This window comes from Cupressus sempervirens, chromosome 11 (genome assembly GCF_028749045.1).
Source record: "Cupressus sempervirens isolate cs-2001-9-10 chromosome 11, ASM2874904v1, whole genome shotgun sequence".
NCBI lineage: Eukaryota > Viridiplantae > Streptophyta > Pinopsida > Cupressales > Cupressaceae > Cupressus > Cupressus sempervirens.
This window is the reverse complement of record NC_143128.1, coordinates 792,648,613-792,665,700: the sequence shown is the minus strand read 5'-3', so window position 1 is coordinate 792,665,700 and position 17,088 is coordinate 792,648,613. Positions and strand designations below refer to the sequence as shown.

The following is a 17,088-nucleotide window of genomic DNA, read 5'->3' as shown; positions in this document are numbered from 1 at the left end:
AATTTCAAGCACACACCCAAAGGCCCTCCACATCAAGATTTGTTCAATTTTAAGGTCCAAACTTGAAGTGTGATCGATCTAATCTAGATTTGTGGACATTCACAAAATCTTATATGTTAAGATAAATCCTCAAAAAAAACTAATTAAGTAGAATCAGGTTGGAACACTTAACACCTTTTTCAAGTGGACCCATCCCCATATATGGCGCTAATATTGCAACCAATGGTTAGAATGATGGGTGGTTAGAAAAATGGTGAGTCCAAATGAAAACCGCTTAATTTGATTTTTTGTTGATTTATGTTAACTTAACGAATTTCCTAAGTGTTCAAACTTAAATTAGCTTAAGTTGCATGCGAAATTGAAAGTTTGTAGTTGTTCCTTTTAAGCTCCAAAATGAAATGTTTGATTTGTGGGGTTGTTAGACATACAAGTTCATTTTTTCTAATTTGTACAGAGAAATGACAATGACTTAGACCCGACCAAAAAAAATTGACAGCGTTCCCGCACAGAAAATACAAGAAAATGCGTTCCCGCAAGGGTAGCATTCCCGTAATGCGAGTTCATGATCTCGTTGGAGTTTTTCTTTGCAGGAATGTGTTCCTGTAGGCCTACTAAGATGCAAGAATGTGATGAAAAATTGGTAGAAGATAAAATAAAAAACTAGGGAGCTCATTTTGAACAGAGCGATCTCACTGGTTTGTGGTTTTTACAACGTTCCCACGATGCAGGAATGGCAGTCCCACGAAAGATAAATTTATTACAGTTTTAGATACAGTTAAAAAAACAAGGGTACATTCCCGCAAGCAGGAATGACGATCCTGATTTCTCTAAGGTGCGTTCCTGCTGGAGGATTCGTCGGCGGGGATGTAGAGCAAATGGTATGGTTGCGTGGTAGAGTTGTTTTATGATAAATTGTGAACTCATTGTCATGGGTTCGTGTTCCCATCGGAGGAATAGAAGCATTCCCACGTCGCAAGATCGCGTTCCTGAAGTTGCGGGGATGCAAAAAAAAGGTTTTTTTTCAAGCGCTGACTATGCCAAAACCACTTAGAGGGCTGTATGCATGTTCTTGCGGCGGTCAATTATACCTTGCAATCAAAAATCACAAGATGAAAACACAAAAGTTAAGGCATACAAGGTTAGTTTTTCATGGTTAGCCAAAACATTAAAAAAAAAGCATTAATGAAGATTTAAAATGACCCTTGTGGGGTCCCACCGAGCATGCCAAAATGTATCACCTAGATTAGTAGTGCAAATTGAATACTAACTATTAAATGAAAGCATTAACAATACTAGGCAAGCTAACACTTATGATAGGACCGATTTGTTATCACCAAAAATGGAGGCAAACCAAGAATGGTAAGCTCCAAATGGTATAACATAATGATGCAATGGATTTGTCCTTGATTTTAGGAATGTATGCTCACAAGTTATGCTTCATACTTCAAATGGATGGATGGGGTGAGTGAAACAAGGTTTCAACAATGGAGTCATGAAGTGATTTTGCCATTATAGTGGTATTTTGGTAGTTTATGAGCTCTCAAAATAGCATTATAAATTTGCATGGAAGGTGGATGATTTTAGTGAAGGGAAAGGGTTCAATTTATAGGCCAAGGGTTTGAGGGATGGAGGGCTAAGATGCAAGGAGAGATGAAAGCTTAAGGAGGGCTAGGATGCACTTAAAGGGGAGCACGTGGATTGTGCTTTTTTAGCACCAATCAGAGAGTGACACATGTCACAAGGAGGATGAGTGTGAGAGGATAGGATAAAGGGTTGTTCAAAGGCTTGATGAAGGTGGTTGAGGATGTAAGAGTCATGAGTGAGGATGTAAGAGCCATTTATGGCTTTATAAGAGCATTGAAGGCTTATGGTTGGGATATTTTGGAGGGAGTTGAGATTGTTGACTTTGCTTGGTTTAAGAAAGTCTTAAGCTTACTTAGGGAATGTGACAAGTTTGGGGGGGGATTAGGCTTGGGTTAGGATTAGATTAAGGATGTTAGAGATGTGCAAGTGGATGACATTCATGAGGGTGGGTGAGTTAGTGGCTAAGCTAGGTTAGTATGGGCAGATGGGGTGGATTAGGCTAAATGGAGAATTTAGGATAGGTTAGGGGCTATTAGATTTGAGGGCTTTATTTATTAAAGTGATTTATTTAACAAATGAGGGTTTTGGAATTAGATAGGAGAAAAGGATTTAATTGATAAATAATGGGTTATTTGATTTATCAATTAGGTCTATAGATGATTAATTGAATTAATCAGCTAGGGGATGGCAAAGGATTAATTAAATAGGAATTTAATTAATGATGCCTTTAGAGATAGCTAAATAAGATTACTAAAGCGGTGTAATAAAATTTAGGTGTCTACAGTAGCGACAACATCCCACATGGAAATATTCACATTTCTTTTCTTCATTTTTTCTACCATGCTGAATGGCTTAGTAGGTGCTTTGGTAGAAACCTTGGGAGCTGCATTTGTAGGAGGTTGAGGGGGAACAACCTAAGGATCACTTACATTCTTTCTGCCATTATTTTGCCTCTCCTACTAAAAGGCATTTGATTGATCATTTTCTGATTGATCATGAGGTATTACATTTGAAGTTGAGACCTGATTGGGAAGAGGAGGGGTAGCATCTTCAATAGCTCTTCTTTTTCTCCTAGTGTTGTGAGCAATGGAATCTTGGTTTACATTACAATGCTCCTCCACCTGATGTTTCATAAAGGAGCAATCTCCTTGTCCTTGCATATATGAGGCCTCTTTAAATTGGTCCTCCTTGTATGATTGTCCTGTTGTAGGCTCTTGGATGGTCAAAGCCAAATAAGATTCAGCCTTCTGACACATGCAACAAGCATAGGAGTAGTTACAGGAGGGACAAAAATCCTAATCTTGGGCCATGTTGTTTTGAGGGACTATGGCCCTACTTTGGTTTACATTTGAGGTTGAAGCATGGCTATTTTTCCTATTTTGATCAAAAGAATCATTCCCATAATTATGATTTGGAGGCCTACCATTGTTCATAGTTTGACACTACAATTGATGATCCTTACTACCTTGAGCTTGTTGTCTTTCTAAAGTCACCACCTTATTGCTCATTTTTTGCATCACAGAGAAACTATCCTCCAGCTTCTTCTCTTGGCATTGCAATCTCTTATCTATGTTCAGCATTATAGATTGCATCATCTCCTTGATTTCATCTATTCCATTTGAAGATGTGGAAGCTTGAGGGACTAGAGCGGGGGATTGTGATGTGGAAGTTGTGGGAAGAGGAACCATTGTCAGTTGGTGGTTTGGAACATCAGGAAAGAAAGGCATGGGAGGCCTTGGAGCTAGCTTACCTCCTTGTATTAGGATGTTTTCTGAATTTATTGCTATATCATAAGCATTAGGCAAGGTATCTCCTCCCATAGTTTGGATTGTAGTGGCAATGTCACTATTAAAATCTCTAAGGTAATGCAAGAAGGCATTACCAGGAGTAGGTTATACTAAACTAGGTATTTTATCACATGTCTTTTGAAATCTATAGTTTAAATCAGTCATACATTCATGAGGGGCTCTTTTTATAGTAGTCAATTGTTCTAAAAGTGACAAATGGTCACTTTTTTCCTCACAATGCTTACATAGCCCTGCTCCTAATCCATCCCAATCTGTTATATAACCATGAGCCAAACCTCTATACCATTGTAATGCTTTTCCTTTCAAGGATGAGGCTAGAAGCCTAACTACAACATCATCTTCTGTAATACCATAGATATTACAAACATTTGCAACCTCTTGAATGTGTTCTGAGGGAGAGATAGAAGTTTCACCAGTAAACTCTAGTATACTTTTGAGTGTAGCTATTGGTATGTCATGTATTTGGGCCAATAAAAGAGGACTTCCACCATTAAAGGTGGAAAAAGTATGGGCTCTAGGCTATGCCATATAGACAAGTGATCTATTGATATGAGTTGATGGCAATCTAGAGTAAGATCTAATAGCAGGAGGAGTAGAGATAGATCTTACAGGTGTATTTGTTACTATTGCACTCCTAACTAGTGATAAAGATACTCTAGTCCTCCTTCTTCTAGGATTTGAAAATGAAAGCTCTTGGTATTGAAATTTACCTCTAGAAGAAGCCCTTGTTTTAGCTTTGGGCATGAATTACTGCAACTTTGGTTTGGAACTAGATGTATTTGAAGCTTAGAGTCACCAAGTACTTGAAGAATGAGCCTCTTGAAGGCTTGAACACCAAAGCCAATACTATCCCTTCAGTATTAATCTTGAAATCTTCCTTTTGACACTAGTAGACTTGAAATTTTCTAAATATTGGTCCCACTAGACGTGCCAAAAAATGTTGTCATAGAGGTTTGCACCCACATCCAAATTTTTTACCTAAGACAACCTTGTGAAACATGGAAACAACCTCCAAGCTATGGGACTTGAACTATGAGATTGAGTCTTTGGAGAAGGCCAGCTTCCTTTACTATTAGGGTGCACCTAACTACTCTTGGAGAGGAAAAGGGAGAAGGAAGGCATAGAAGCAAATCTACCTATTCTAATCTAAGGGGGTGATGCACCAAAATAGATTGTTCAAATCAATCTCTACCCATACATGCACTATTGAACCATCATGACACCAAAAGATATACACATTCAGACTTGCTTTAATCTAACAATCACACGCAGATTAGAAAACCCAAAATGAATGACATAAGGAAAGAGAAGATTCACTTATATATCATTGACAGGCCAAAAGAGATACAGTCATGTAGATTGTAGATCTCTAAAAAACACCAATGAGACACAAATAGCTCTTTCACTTTCACATTAATGGCTAAAGGAGATAAGGCAGAATGTCATAGAGTTTAGAGGCAAAGGGAATTTACACTAAAGTTGCGGAGTAATATCAAAGAAGTCAGAGAAGAGTTGACCTTAACAAAATCTACAAAATTTTCCTTTATAGCTTAGGCATAACTAAGATATTTTTCCAACTAAAATTACTCTACAACCATTGCCATTAAGTCCTACAGAGAATAATCATGGAGATCTAAAGAAAATCTGATCTGAGCATAGATCTAGATGCAATGATATCTGATCTTTATTGGAACAAGGCCTTTAGAAGACAGAAACGATGCCATTAAATTGTCTGACCAAGTAGATGGATTGGATCAAAGGTGATGGAGTGTTTTCCCATGTTCACTAAGTTCAACATTCATACAAGAGTGGTTGGCATTGATCACAAGGATCAGATTGCGCAACAAAACTTGATTTCCCCAATTTCTAGCTCGTGAATCAGCAAGGTCAAATAGTCAACTAAATTTTGGCACCAAGATGAGCCACATGGACCAATGATCTTCTTTTGTTTTGCCACTCTGTAGAATCTGCACATGGTTGACCATATCTTTTGACTAATTGTGCCACCTCCTCAAAAACCCTAACCATGATGTTACATAACCACCAACTCAACTATCAATGCTAACATTTAATACCTTAGCTGGGCCTGCTGGAACACATGTCCCTCAGGCACTTTCTCACAATGTTTAATCTCCACGCACTTCCATATTGTGGGCAAGTGTTGATCGTCGATCTGCAAAAGATCAACAATCAAGAAAGATTCTTCGTATACTGCACCTGCTCTTCAAAATTTTGGGCCCATGAAACACTCAGCACAACCTGGCATCCACCTTGGTATCATTCTATGGCATATGGGATAAACCCGACCCCACAAGGACACGCATCAGCAAGGTGCTTGCCCTTATTGTTTAATTACCTTGCATCTTGTTAATGCAGGGAAGCGCCAGCCCTTGATCCTCTTTAAATCTACGGTGATCAAAAATCCTATACGACTACATGTCTAGTCAACTAGATGGACCAATGAAATGCCCTCATTGTACTCTGACTCACCTAAAAACTGTCATGGGAGATGAGCTATCATTACCTTCCGAGAAAAGTGGGCCCATAATGTCACACCATGCCACATGTCTCAAGGGTGCATACACACATTGTTTAATTTTCTCACAACTCCTTATTGTGGGCATGTGCTAGCCATTGATCCTTGAAGATCTAACTGTGGAAGGTACAACCAGGAACATGTGAGGTCGTGGGACAGGTGTCACCAGGCCGCTTGCTCGCATCGTCAAAAAGTTTGACGAAGCTTAAAATGTGGGAAAGTGGGCACCAATAGAATTGCCAACTCACCCTGCCACCTCCCATCCTACGGCCCACAAGAAGAACATGGAACCACCTGCCATGCGTCACTAAGGGGTTTCCCTGCAATGTTTAAAGATCACTTGTTTTGATAATGCAGGAAAGAATCCACCATAGATCTAAACCAGATCTGACGATGCAGAAGGTTGCAGGCCGGCAGAAATGAACTAAGGAAATACCATAGGTTTTAAATGTTTTATTTTCCGATATTTCCATGGCATTAAAATAATAAAATAGTGGTAAGTAGTCATTGGGTGCACTGCGTTTGAATTCAATTTTTTTGGTGAGGGAAAAAATAGGTACCAGTTACTAAGTACACAAAGGAAATAAAGGGAAAATTGGATAAGATAGATGAGGATCTAAAGACCAGTACTCAAAAGTTATAGCTTGACCCTAGCTCAAGCTTAGCACATCACATGAGGGTAAGATTCCTATCTGACATGCAGGCAGAGTTGTTGAGAGAGGAAGCAAGGATCCGGTCTACACTAATAGACATCCAGAACATGATCCTTCTAATCATGGACACAATGCAGAAGCATATTGCCTATTCAAAAACATTGATCCATGATAACAATTTTTCAATTGTAGATCATATGATTGAACTCTTAGTAGAAGTCCAAGTTGCACTTCAAACCTACAAAATTTTGCAAGAAAACTGGGATAAGACATTAGCTCTTATTCTCAAGGTACACTCTGAGTTTCTCTCGCATTTTTGTGTCTCTATATAAGTAGATTATGCATAATCATTTAGCATTATTGTCAAAAAGGGGGAGAGATATGTGCATAATATAAAGGGGGAGAGATTAAGGAGAAAGAGATATTTGTGGAGAGTCATGTATATAAGGAAGATAGATTTTTGTATATACACTTAATATGATATTATGCCTGATATATATGTACATTGTATGGGGGAGATATGTGCAAATGTATAAATAGCAGAGTTACAAAGACAAATTTTGAAAAATCAAAAAAAAAATCAAAATTAGCATGACATTGTACATAAGTTTTGGCTAATAAGTGTTTTTGTCACTAATGTCAAAGGGGGAGATTATTGGCATTAAGTCATGCTTGTTATTAGTGACAACACTTATTCAAATCTTGTATGATTACTGAGTTCATCATTCAATCTCCAATGTTTGCCGAGAAATTTAGTGGTTAACAAGTTTCACAATTCATATCCAACATTCCAATGGTTACCAAGTGAATTCAGATAGTGCGAAGTCTAGTAGTTTAGATTGAGCAATTCAGTGGCTACTGTGCTTCACAGTGTCTACCAAGTCATCAGTTCTTGTGATGTGAAGCCAGTGTTAACTGAGTGATGGGATGGGTAGTGTTTACCAAGTGTAAGCAAGATAAACATGACATTCAGTTTCTACTAAGTGACACTATATCTATCGAGTCTCCAATGTTCACCGAGTTCAAAGCTACATTGAGTGATTAGTATGGATTGAGCCTCTACTTCTACTGAATGCATGACAATGTTGAGTAATGCAGTAGATGTCGAGTATCAAAAGTTCACCAAGTTAGCTTTTAGAACCTGAGTTTCTACATTTGGGCTAACTCAGTAATATTGATGTTATCTTGTGTTTTGGCCAACCTTGTTATTATGAGAGTTGGGTTGGTATATATATGTAATGTATTTTCATACCCAAGTATGAGATAGTAATGTTTTGAGAAGAGTGAAAGTGAATGTAATGATCACCATCTGAATGTGAATCAGTAGCAAAGTAAAGTGCATAGCAAGGTCAAATTAGGAGTAGTCAAGTTACATCTATCACAAAGAGGTGATCAACATTTCAAGGATCTAATCAGTAATTCAGTTGTAAGTCAAATCTACTATTTCATCCTAATAGGTGAATCAGATTCAAATCCTTTAATAGGGTAGACTTAATAGTCTTTTCTTTAAATCTCTTTGCTGAGTGCATACTTCATTGTATGTTTGTAAAACCTCTAACAAGGTGGACCTAATAGTCTTAATTTCTCCTAACAGGGCAGATCATTAGAAGTGATCATTGTAAGACTTAATAGGCCAACTTTATACTACAATATTGAAGTTTTGTGGGTATCATCCCCACCCCGGTTTTACTTTCTATTTGGAAGGTTTCTGGGTCTCCAAATATTATGTTCAAGTGTTTTGTGCTTTTAGTACTTCATGCATGCAGTAGATTAGATCAATTGATGGTGAATGGGTTATGTTATTAAGTGCTAAATTTGTCAAAAGTTTTGAGGTTACTAATTCACCCCTCCCCTCTCAATAAAATAGCTAGTCTTGATTATTTCCAACAAGGGTAACATTGATGATTTTTTCCATGGAATCAAGAGGAAGATGACCTTGTACTTGATAAGCTCCTAAATCAAAGATTTATTAATTCTTAGGTGTAAATCTTATATAAAATTAGCATACCCAAAAGCACATCAATTCATTCATCATAATTATGAAAACACTTTATTTATTCAATTAATTTATGTTTGACATTATCTTATCCCCAATTAAAGTAATTTTACCTTAGTAAAACTTTCATATTACACATTTATGGTTGAAATTTGGGTTGAAGTTTTAGAAGATGATAAGGACTTAGGGCCCGTTTGATTCTAGATTATGATATAGGAATTGGAATCTAAAATACTTGATTTGGGATTCTAGAACTTGAAATCTATATTACAACTTCTGGAATTTATTTAAGGACTATTTGGTTCAAACCCAAAAATATTTGATTTTTAGATTTTGTTATTCCAAGCCTGCTTGGTTCAAAATATGAATACATGGTTTTAAAAATGAATATAAAAGTTACGGTGTGATTCATATCTCCAATTTGTTCAAGGTCATGTTCATGTGGTGCTTCCAACTCCACACATGTCGAAAATGTTGATGTTCATTGCAAAATAAAAATTCAAGAAAAAGTTAAAAGAAAGATGAAAGAAATTAGATATGTGTGGTACTAGTAATTTTATTTAATCCAAACATATGAGTAGGTGCAACAATAACCGAAATTTTTCCCCCAATTTAAAAAAATTATATTCATACGGATTTTTGCAATAACCTTTCTAATTTCTTCAAGTGGCACCTGCTAATTTTTACAAAATGGCATTCAAAGGGTGTCCAAAGTAGATGCAAAGGGTATCATTCCTTGAAATGCCTCACTTTCTTGGTTATGACTCAATTAAATTTCAAAAATATGTGCAAAAATAGGTGCTCTCAAATGGGCATCAGATGTCAAACCCAATTCAATTTCACTTTAGTTGAAATCCTTATTTTCAAAAAATGGGAATTCCAAATAACAAGTCTTTTGAGGAGAGATGGAATTCTTGTTTTGGGGTCAAATGGGGATACTAAATCCACATTTCCCCAAATTCCAATTCCTATTTTGTAGACCCAAATAATGGATTAAATTTTTTTGAGGATTTTGAATACCAATTCCCACTCAAATCCATGATCCGAAGGACCCTTAGGGATAACAAGCTCCATTGTGATTTATTTTTCATAATTTAAAATGGCTTAGTTTCTAAAATTTATTTAAAATTTTAACTATAGATCTAATTTTTAGAATTAGTGAGGGATCGATAGTTATCCTAATTCCACCAAGATTATTCAGTATATATTTAAGCTCAAAAGAAAAAAAATCATTATTATGTTATGCATAAAATATAGACAATTAAATCAACTTGTGGCATTAGTCAGAACTAACAATTTTTAAAGGAATGGATCTATATTGTCTTACCAAGTCCTAGGGGTTTATTTGAGGTTATAGAGGAAATTTTGAAGTTTAATATATTGAATATGAACCAAGTTGTTGTTGTGATATACATATATACATATACATAGCTCTAGATCATTTGATATAAAGGTATTACTTAATCTATTATTTGATATATCATTTAGAATTCATTTAAATACATAAAGATTAATTATTTATTATTTAAAATTAAAATAAATACTAACTTAATTTTTTCATATAATGTTATCAATTCACACATGTGAACATATGTGAATAATTGAAAGAGTGTAACACTTACAAATTTATAAAGTAATACAAACGCATAATATTAAGTTTGCATTCAATTCAGACATGCATACATAAGTTTTGGAATTGAACTTTTCAAGGTCTAGAATGTAAAGAGAATTGGTGGTTTATAGATAGTTTCTTTATGTCTAAATAGCCTATGATATTTGGCTTAGAAAGAAATAAATTTATAATTCAAATTTATTTAAAATTAAAATAAATACTGACTTGATTTTTTCATATAATGTTATCAATTCACACATGTGAAAATATGTGAATAATTGAGAGAGTGCAACACTTACCAATTTATAAAGTAATACGAACGCATAATATTAAGTTTGCATTCAATTTAGACATGCATACATATGTTTTGGAATTGAGTTTTTCAAGGTCTAGAATGTAAAGAGAATTGGTGGTTTATAGATAGTTTCTTTATGTCTGAATATCATATGATATTTGGCTTAGAAAGAATAAAATTTATAATTCAAACTCAAGGATTAGACTTTCTAATTATATATTTTAAAAATCAACTTTATCATTCAAAAAAATTATACCAATTCATATAAAAGTAATTTATTTAAGTGTTCAAAGCACAACTTATAGATGGTTTAAAATAATCAGCATATTTTTTTGTAAGTGTTGAAAATCGTATACATTACTAAAGGAACAATAAATAGAAAAGTAGTCTACATCCCTTTTTGAGAAAGAATTGTAGATAAGTACTAATAATTTTCATGACTTGAGGTCATGACGACTTAGTGACATACTTATAGTTGTAAGAGTATTGGTATTTTTCTTTATTACCATCACCCTAAGTTGGTTGCAAGTTGACCTTTGAACTATAGCTAAAAATGACAAAATATATACTATTTTGGACTTTTAATTGTTTTATTTAAATATTTAAAAAAATACCTTATCTCAAAGGTGACCTTTAAGTGAAGATATTATTTTATCTGACCAAAGATTAATTAGACCTTTTGCTTGAAGTTGATGTGTATATCACTTTTGAGCAAAGGTGATTCTTCGAAGGAAGGTATAACTTTAAAAGGAAGGCAACAAAAGTATCTTTGTTTGAAATTGAAAAAATAGTTTGGTCCCACTTGAATTTTTTTTTGGATTGTAACCTATTATTGTGGAAACGCCATATTCTTCAACCACTAAGTTGATATAGCTACCCCATCTTTTATGGTAATAAATAGTGGAACTCAAAAAAATCTACATAAGAGAAAAGACATAAAAACTTTCAATTTAATGCAATTTGAAAAATCTAATTCATGCACATCAGTTGTATGCTTGATGAAAGATGCAAGAATCTTTCATCACCATCATTGACCAAGCCTCTCACATTACCAAGAAAATTGAGCAATAAACCACCTTGATGTATAATAATATAACAGATTGGAAAAAATATAGTCATAAGTGGAATAAGAAATCATCAATATTCCCAACTTAAAAATCATATTCATCCTCTTAAAATGAAATAAAGAAAATTGGTGAAGTAATTCCCTAATTGGTGAAGAAAGAGGTCTATGTTAAGAATTGGAAGACCCCACACTCATCTCTCACCAAATCAAGAAGAAAAATTGGTCATCAAAATTGGCTAGATATTCTATGATCTTATTGTATTTCTTTAAATTGCAAAAAGATAGCCTCGTCAAACATCTTATATAATTTTTACATTTCTAATAATGTCATTAGTTATAACATAAATTTCTTATAACTCTTTTATCTATAATCACTCTAAAAAAAATTTAACAACCAATATCTCAACTAAATCCAATAAAAACTTTACATTAAAATTGTATCAAACTTTATTTTACTGATGGAAAGAAAATCATATAATATCAAACCTAAACAGCTACGTATTATTGCCATTCTAATTAGCATAAGCAAGGAAAAGCTTTTTCTTTTAAAGAAAAAAACAAAACAATTTGGAGAACTTATTTCTCTATCTCTAAGGTAAGTATTAGATTATGAAACCATGTGCTAAACAAATATCAGAAAAATAGATCGTATACAATATGATTCAAACTTCTAACAAAATGCACTCTTCGTATCATAAAGTGGTTTTCATTGCAAACAACTCCCTTAATTTAAGTTATACTCTTCAAAAGAAGAGGTAGATTGTAGTGTCCCTATATACTGCAACCATATGAGCACTTACAGCAGCCTCAGATATAATGTTCCAATTTCTATGCAACCAGTTGGTAGACAAACTCGATGTGTTCACACAAAAAATGTCATTGATAATTGAATAGAGCCTTCAAGATGGACAGGATACTTGTGGAGAAGCTGTTGTAGGCGTTGCAGGTCTGATTGTGTTCAATGACATCTTTTTTCCTCCTCCAATCTTCATTTTGTGCTTAAAATAAAATGCTCGCAAAGAAGGGGCCACCTTTTCATTATATTTAATGACTAGGAAGAAGATGAATCGGTAGATAAATATCATTGAGAATATAATGGCCAAGTCCCACCATTTGGAACGGCTTGTGTTAATTTCAAAAATATTGTGAAGGATATATTCTCCACTGATTTTTGGCATACCTGGAATTTGAGAATCAAACTCCATTCCCATCATGTCATTCTTGTACTGGCCCTGCAAAGAGACTTTATATCAGTTGTCTGAGCACAACATTGATGAATAACCATCAACTCCCTTCTAGCTTCACTATCAGTTCAATAGATTACTTCCAGGTATTTGGGTCAAGCATTATTGTCCATAATCTTTAGGTTTCGTGGTCTATTTGATTTGTTTTCTATTGAGTTACAATAACAACTTCATTGGGCTAAGGATACAATGATAGAGGAACCCTTTTTTTTATTGCAGCATTGAGAGAAAAAGGTGAAAAAAAAACCAAGGTTGGTTTAGGGTTAACCTGCAATGCCCAAGAATTGAAACTGATATATGACATTGGATAGCGCCAAACTGGTTTGGGAAGATCATCCAGAAAACGGAAGAATCCAGCAACTAGCATGTATATTCCCTGCACATGCACAATTCAGATCTGAATAACATTGATCTTAAACTACCTATGATTCTATTAAGCTCTTCGTTTGCTTCCATTTCTATTTTTAATCTAAAGATCTATATAGCAATAGGAACATACTAGGATTCCAGCTCCAGTTATGATTCCCATGAGGAAATTGGGCACCAATGCTGCTATGGTCATCATCAAACTCTCAACAACACCCATGCAAATGAAGAGATCGAGTACAAAATATGCATAGTGACTAAACCCAGGGTGCAATTTCACCATGAAATATGAAATTGATCCAGAGATTCCCGCAACTAGTGCCAAAAATGGCATTGAAGACAATGTATTTGCAATTACAAAGGAAGACACTCCATAATGTCCATTCAGTCTCTCACGCTGGAAAACCTGTGGATTGGGATTGCAAATAACACATTCAAACCATCGATTCTTTGGGTCATTTTACCGTAAAACCCAATTGGAAAAAACCGTCAACGAAATAGATTCTTGTACCTAAGCTTCCTATGTACCATTTCTTAAAGATAAAATGTGTCCTGTTTTACATTAGACTCAGAACACACGATTCAATTTATTTAGTCTATTTGATTTGTAAAAGATAAACCACAAAGCTCTTACCTTCATGTCTTCAACGAACGAAGGAAACCCTCCAATAGACATGAATGTCATAAATCCAGAGACATAGGAAGCACAAGAGCCTCTTGCCTGCAACACCACATACAATACAGCCATATTTTCTCACATGTAAGATAAGAATTACCAGCCAATGTTTTTTTCTTCTTCTTCATTGGAGATGAGATGAATTAATAACAATGTATGCCCTACCAAGATGGCGTCGTAGCCTGTTCCAACGTTATAATATATTGTTCCAATACAGAGAGTGACGAAGGTGTATATCAAAACTCTCAACCAGTAGTATCCCACATCTCTGGTCATATTAACAAATGATCTTTTTGTCAATGTGAAGCATTGCATGAAGAAACTTGCTTGACTTCCGTTGGATTCCAATACTGTTCCTTTCTGCATTACATGAAAAAGAAAAATAGTGATTTGTTTTGAAAACTAAAGGCATAGAATATAGCTCCATAAACTTTAGCACTCCTCAAAGGACTTATTTTCTCATCCTATGTTTAATTCGTTTTGCTACACATAGATGGTACATAGAATTGACTTACAATTTGGGAGATCCCATGAACCCTAGCAGCAGTGACTATTGCGTATTCAGAACACCTGTAGTGTTCCATCAGTATTCGTACTGCTTGAGTTGTGCTCATCCTGTCTACTGGATCATTCATTTCAGTGTCCTGCATCATCTTAAAATATCATCAGTTCTGACTAGTTTTGTTTCAGTAAGCAATAACTTGTGAAGCACAGAAAACAATTTCCTTACCCTAAGCCTATAGGATCCCTGGAGGGTGGCTTTCACCCTGTCAAAATCTGAATTTATGCAACGAATGAAATGATCTGAAGGGTTTCTTCTTGGAGGGCAGGGGAAACCAGCTTGATCAAAGAACTGCTCATATCACTAAATCTAGCTCAATTAATATGATGTACATAAATTTATATCATGCATTGATAGTTCGCAAAGAGAATATACAGATGAGCTTCAATTTGTTGCTGCAAATGCAATTTCGAATGGTCATGGCATATACCCAGCTTGATAAACTGTATTAATACCCACACTACCATCTACTCCATTTAAAAGATCTGATTATTAATATAATTGTACAAATTTTTGAAAGGGTGTCCAGTATCACCAATTTGATCCATTTAAAAGTAATCCTTAAAAAACATCTTGAATGGACATTACAAATGACATGGATGGTGGTAGCTGATACCTCGTGGGCAGAGCTTGCTTCTCCAAAATACACAGTCTGTCCTCCGGACAAAAGGCACAAATAATCAAAGAGAGCAAACACTTCACTACTAGGTTGATGAATGGAAGCAATTACAGTTCGCCCATCTCGGGCCAGGTTTCTCACTGTCTGTGTCACGAAGAATGCAGAAGCACTGCCAATACACCATTACCATTTCACTTCAAACATACAAAGCCCGGTAAAATTGAAAAACAGATTTATGAAATGACACAGATCAAACAAGAAAGAAAAACCTGTGACTTGAGCATTTTTCTTATTAGCATTTTAAATTACTCTATGATTCACCAATAGAGATCTGGATAAAACATATGATGATGAATAAGAAAACATGATTTGAAATTTCGATGAGAAAGAAGAAGACAATGTTATGTAATTCTCTGAGGTTGGATGGTGTATAATTTTGTATTATTAATGTTTAGGATCACATTCTATGATCTATCATCAGAATGGAAGAGAGCATAAGGAGAAAATATGAGTCACCGTCAGTATGGAAGAGAGCATAAGGAAAAAATATGATTCATCATCAGTATGGAAGAGAGCATACTAAGAAAATATGATGGATCAATGGAAAAGAGCTTAAGGAGAGAATATGATGGTCGTGAAGAATATATTATTCATCATCAGGATGGAGAGGAGAGCATATCAAGATCACAAAAATATTGATATTAAAAGATTATACGTAACTGAACTTGATTTGATTGATATGAATTGTAGAAATCTTATAAAAACATAGTCAAAATCACATCTACATATGAAAACCTAATGTGTACAAAAGGAAAACCTGTCAAGGCCGCTTGTCGGCTCGTCAAGGAAGAGCAAGCGAGGGCGCATCAATAACTCCAGAGCAATGCTGACGCGCCTCTTTTCTCCTCCGCTTAAGCCTCTCTTGTGCCAGTTTCCTATCCGAGTGTCTGCGCAGTCTTGCAGACCCATTTCCATGATTGTACTTTCAACTATCGCCATCTTCTCTTCTCGGGGCATTTTGTCTGGAAGCCTCAGATGAGCAGAATAGTGTATCGATTCTCGTACTGTCAACGTGCCTATCAGAGTATCCTCTTGCGTCACATAAGCCTGCACATAATTTTATCTCTTCTTACTTCTTCTTGATAATAGATTTGGTTCGAAACATAATAACATGTTAATATTTAAGGAAAACCCACACCCAGATCAAAATATGAAAAGACCGGCCATACCAATTCATAAAATAGAGGATCTCACGCTTACCACAGTTCCGTACGAAAGTCTACGCCGTCGGCCATTGACAAGAACTTCTCCTGTCTGAACACAATTCTTGGAAAGTCTCCCTGAACGTTTAAAACACCACAAAAAAGTTATATCATCAATAAACCCATAGAGAAGCCATTTTTTCAAATAAACAAAAAACCGAAAAAAAAAAAGTCCATCAAGAAACAAACTGTACAATGAAAAACATCCCTTACCAGCCAAAGTGTCGAGAAGGGTAGACTTGCCGGAGCCAGAGGGTCCCATGATGGCCATGATATAGCCAGGCTGAGCATATCCCGTCAAGCCCTGCAAAACTCTCTGCTGTTCTCCCTTTCCATTGGTAACAGTCACGCTCAGATCCTTCCATGTAAGCCACGCTGAAACGTCGCTTATCTGAGACGTATCGGTAGAGTTCTTCCAGAGAGCCTGGCTGAGGGGACTTAAGCCCCCGGACATATTGTCCACGCCCATCTCTCTTTCAATCTCTTCTTCAGCGCCCGCTGAATGATTGCTCTGCCCCGCGTAGTCAGAGAACGAGGGCGCCACGTCCAGCCCGGTCCTTGGCGTAAAAGAGCGCCTCCTTGCAGATAACGCGTATTCACCCATTCTTCTTCTTCTCACAAATATCTTTCTAATTATAGTCTTATATAGGAAGGTGGAGGAGAAGAGATTATAGTGTTATATAGGAAGGAGGAGGAGAGAGAGAGGTCTATTATTATTATTATAGTAATGATTAATAGGAAGGAGGAGGAGGAGAGTCTGGAAACTATGATTAATAGTAATAATGCTCTCCCTCTGGCTGTCCACAGGA

At 35.7% G+C, this 17,088-nt stretch overlaps 1 protein-coding gene across 1 annotated transcript; it reads right to left on the bottom strand.

The window, feature by feature from the left end:
- Positions 1-12,224: 12,224 nt before the first annotated feature.
- LOC149531978 (ABC transporter G family member 11-like) lies at positions 12,225-16,883 on the bottom strand. The gene is made up of 11 exons (XM_089808715.1): positions 16,493-16,883; positions 16,278-16,357; positions 15,835-16,124; positions 15,015-15,186; positions 14,567-14,689; positions 14,352-14,480; positions 14,002-14,196; positions 13,795-13,881; positions 13,294-13,566; positions 13,063-13,170; positions 12,225-12,782 (listed from the first exon to the last, which is right to left on the bottom strand). The coding sequence occupies exons 1-11, from the start codon at positions 16,881-16,883 to the stop codon at positions 12,450-12,452; spliced, it is 2,181 nt and encodes a 726-aa protein (XP_089664841.1). The 3' UTR covers positions 12,225-12,449.
- Between the last annotated feature and the right edge of the window lie 205 nt (positions 16,884-17,088).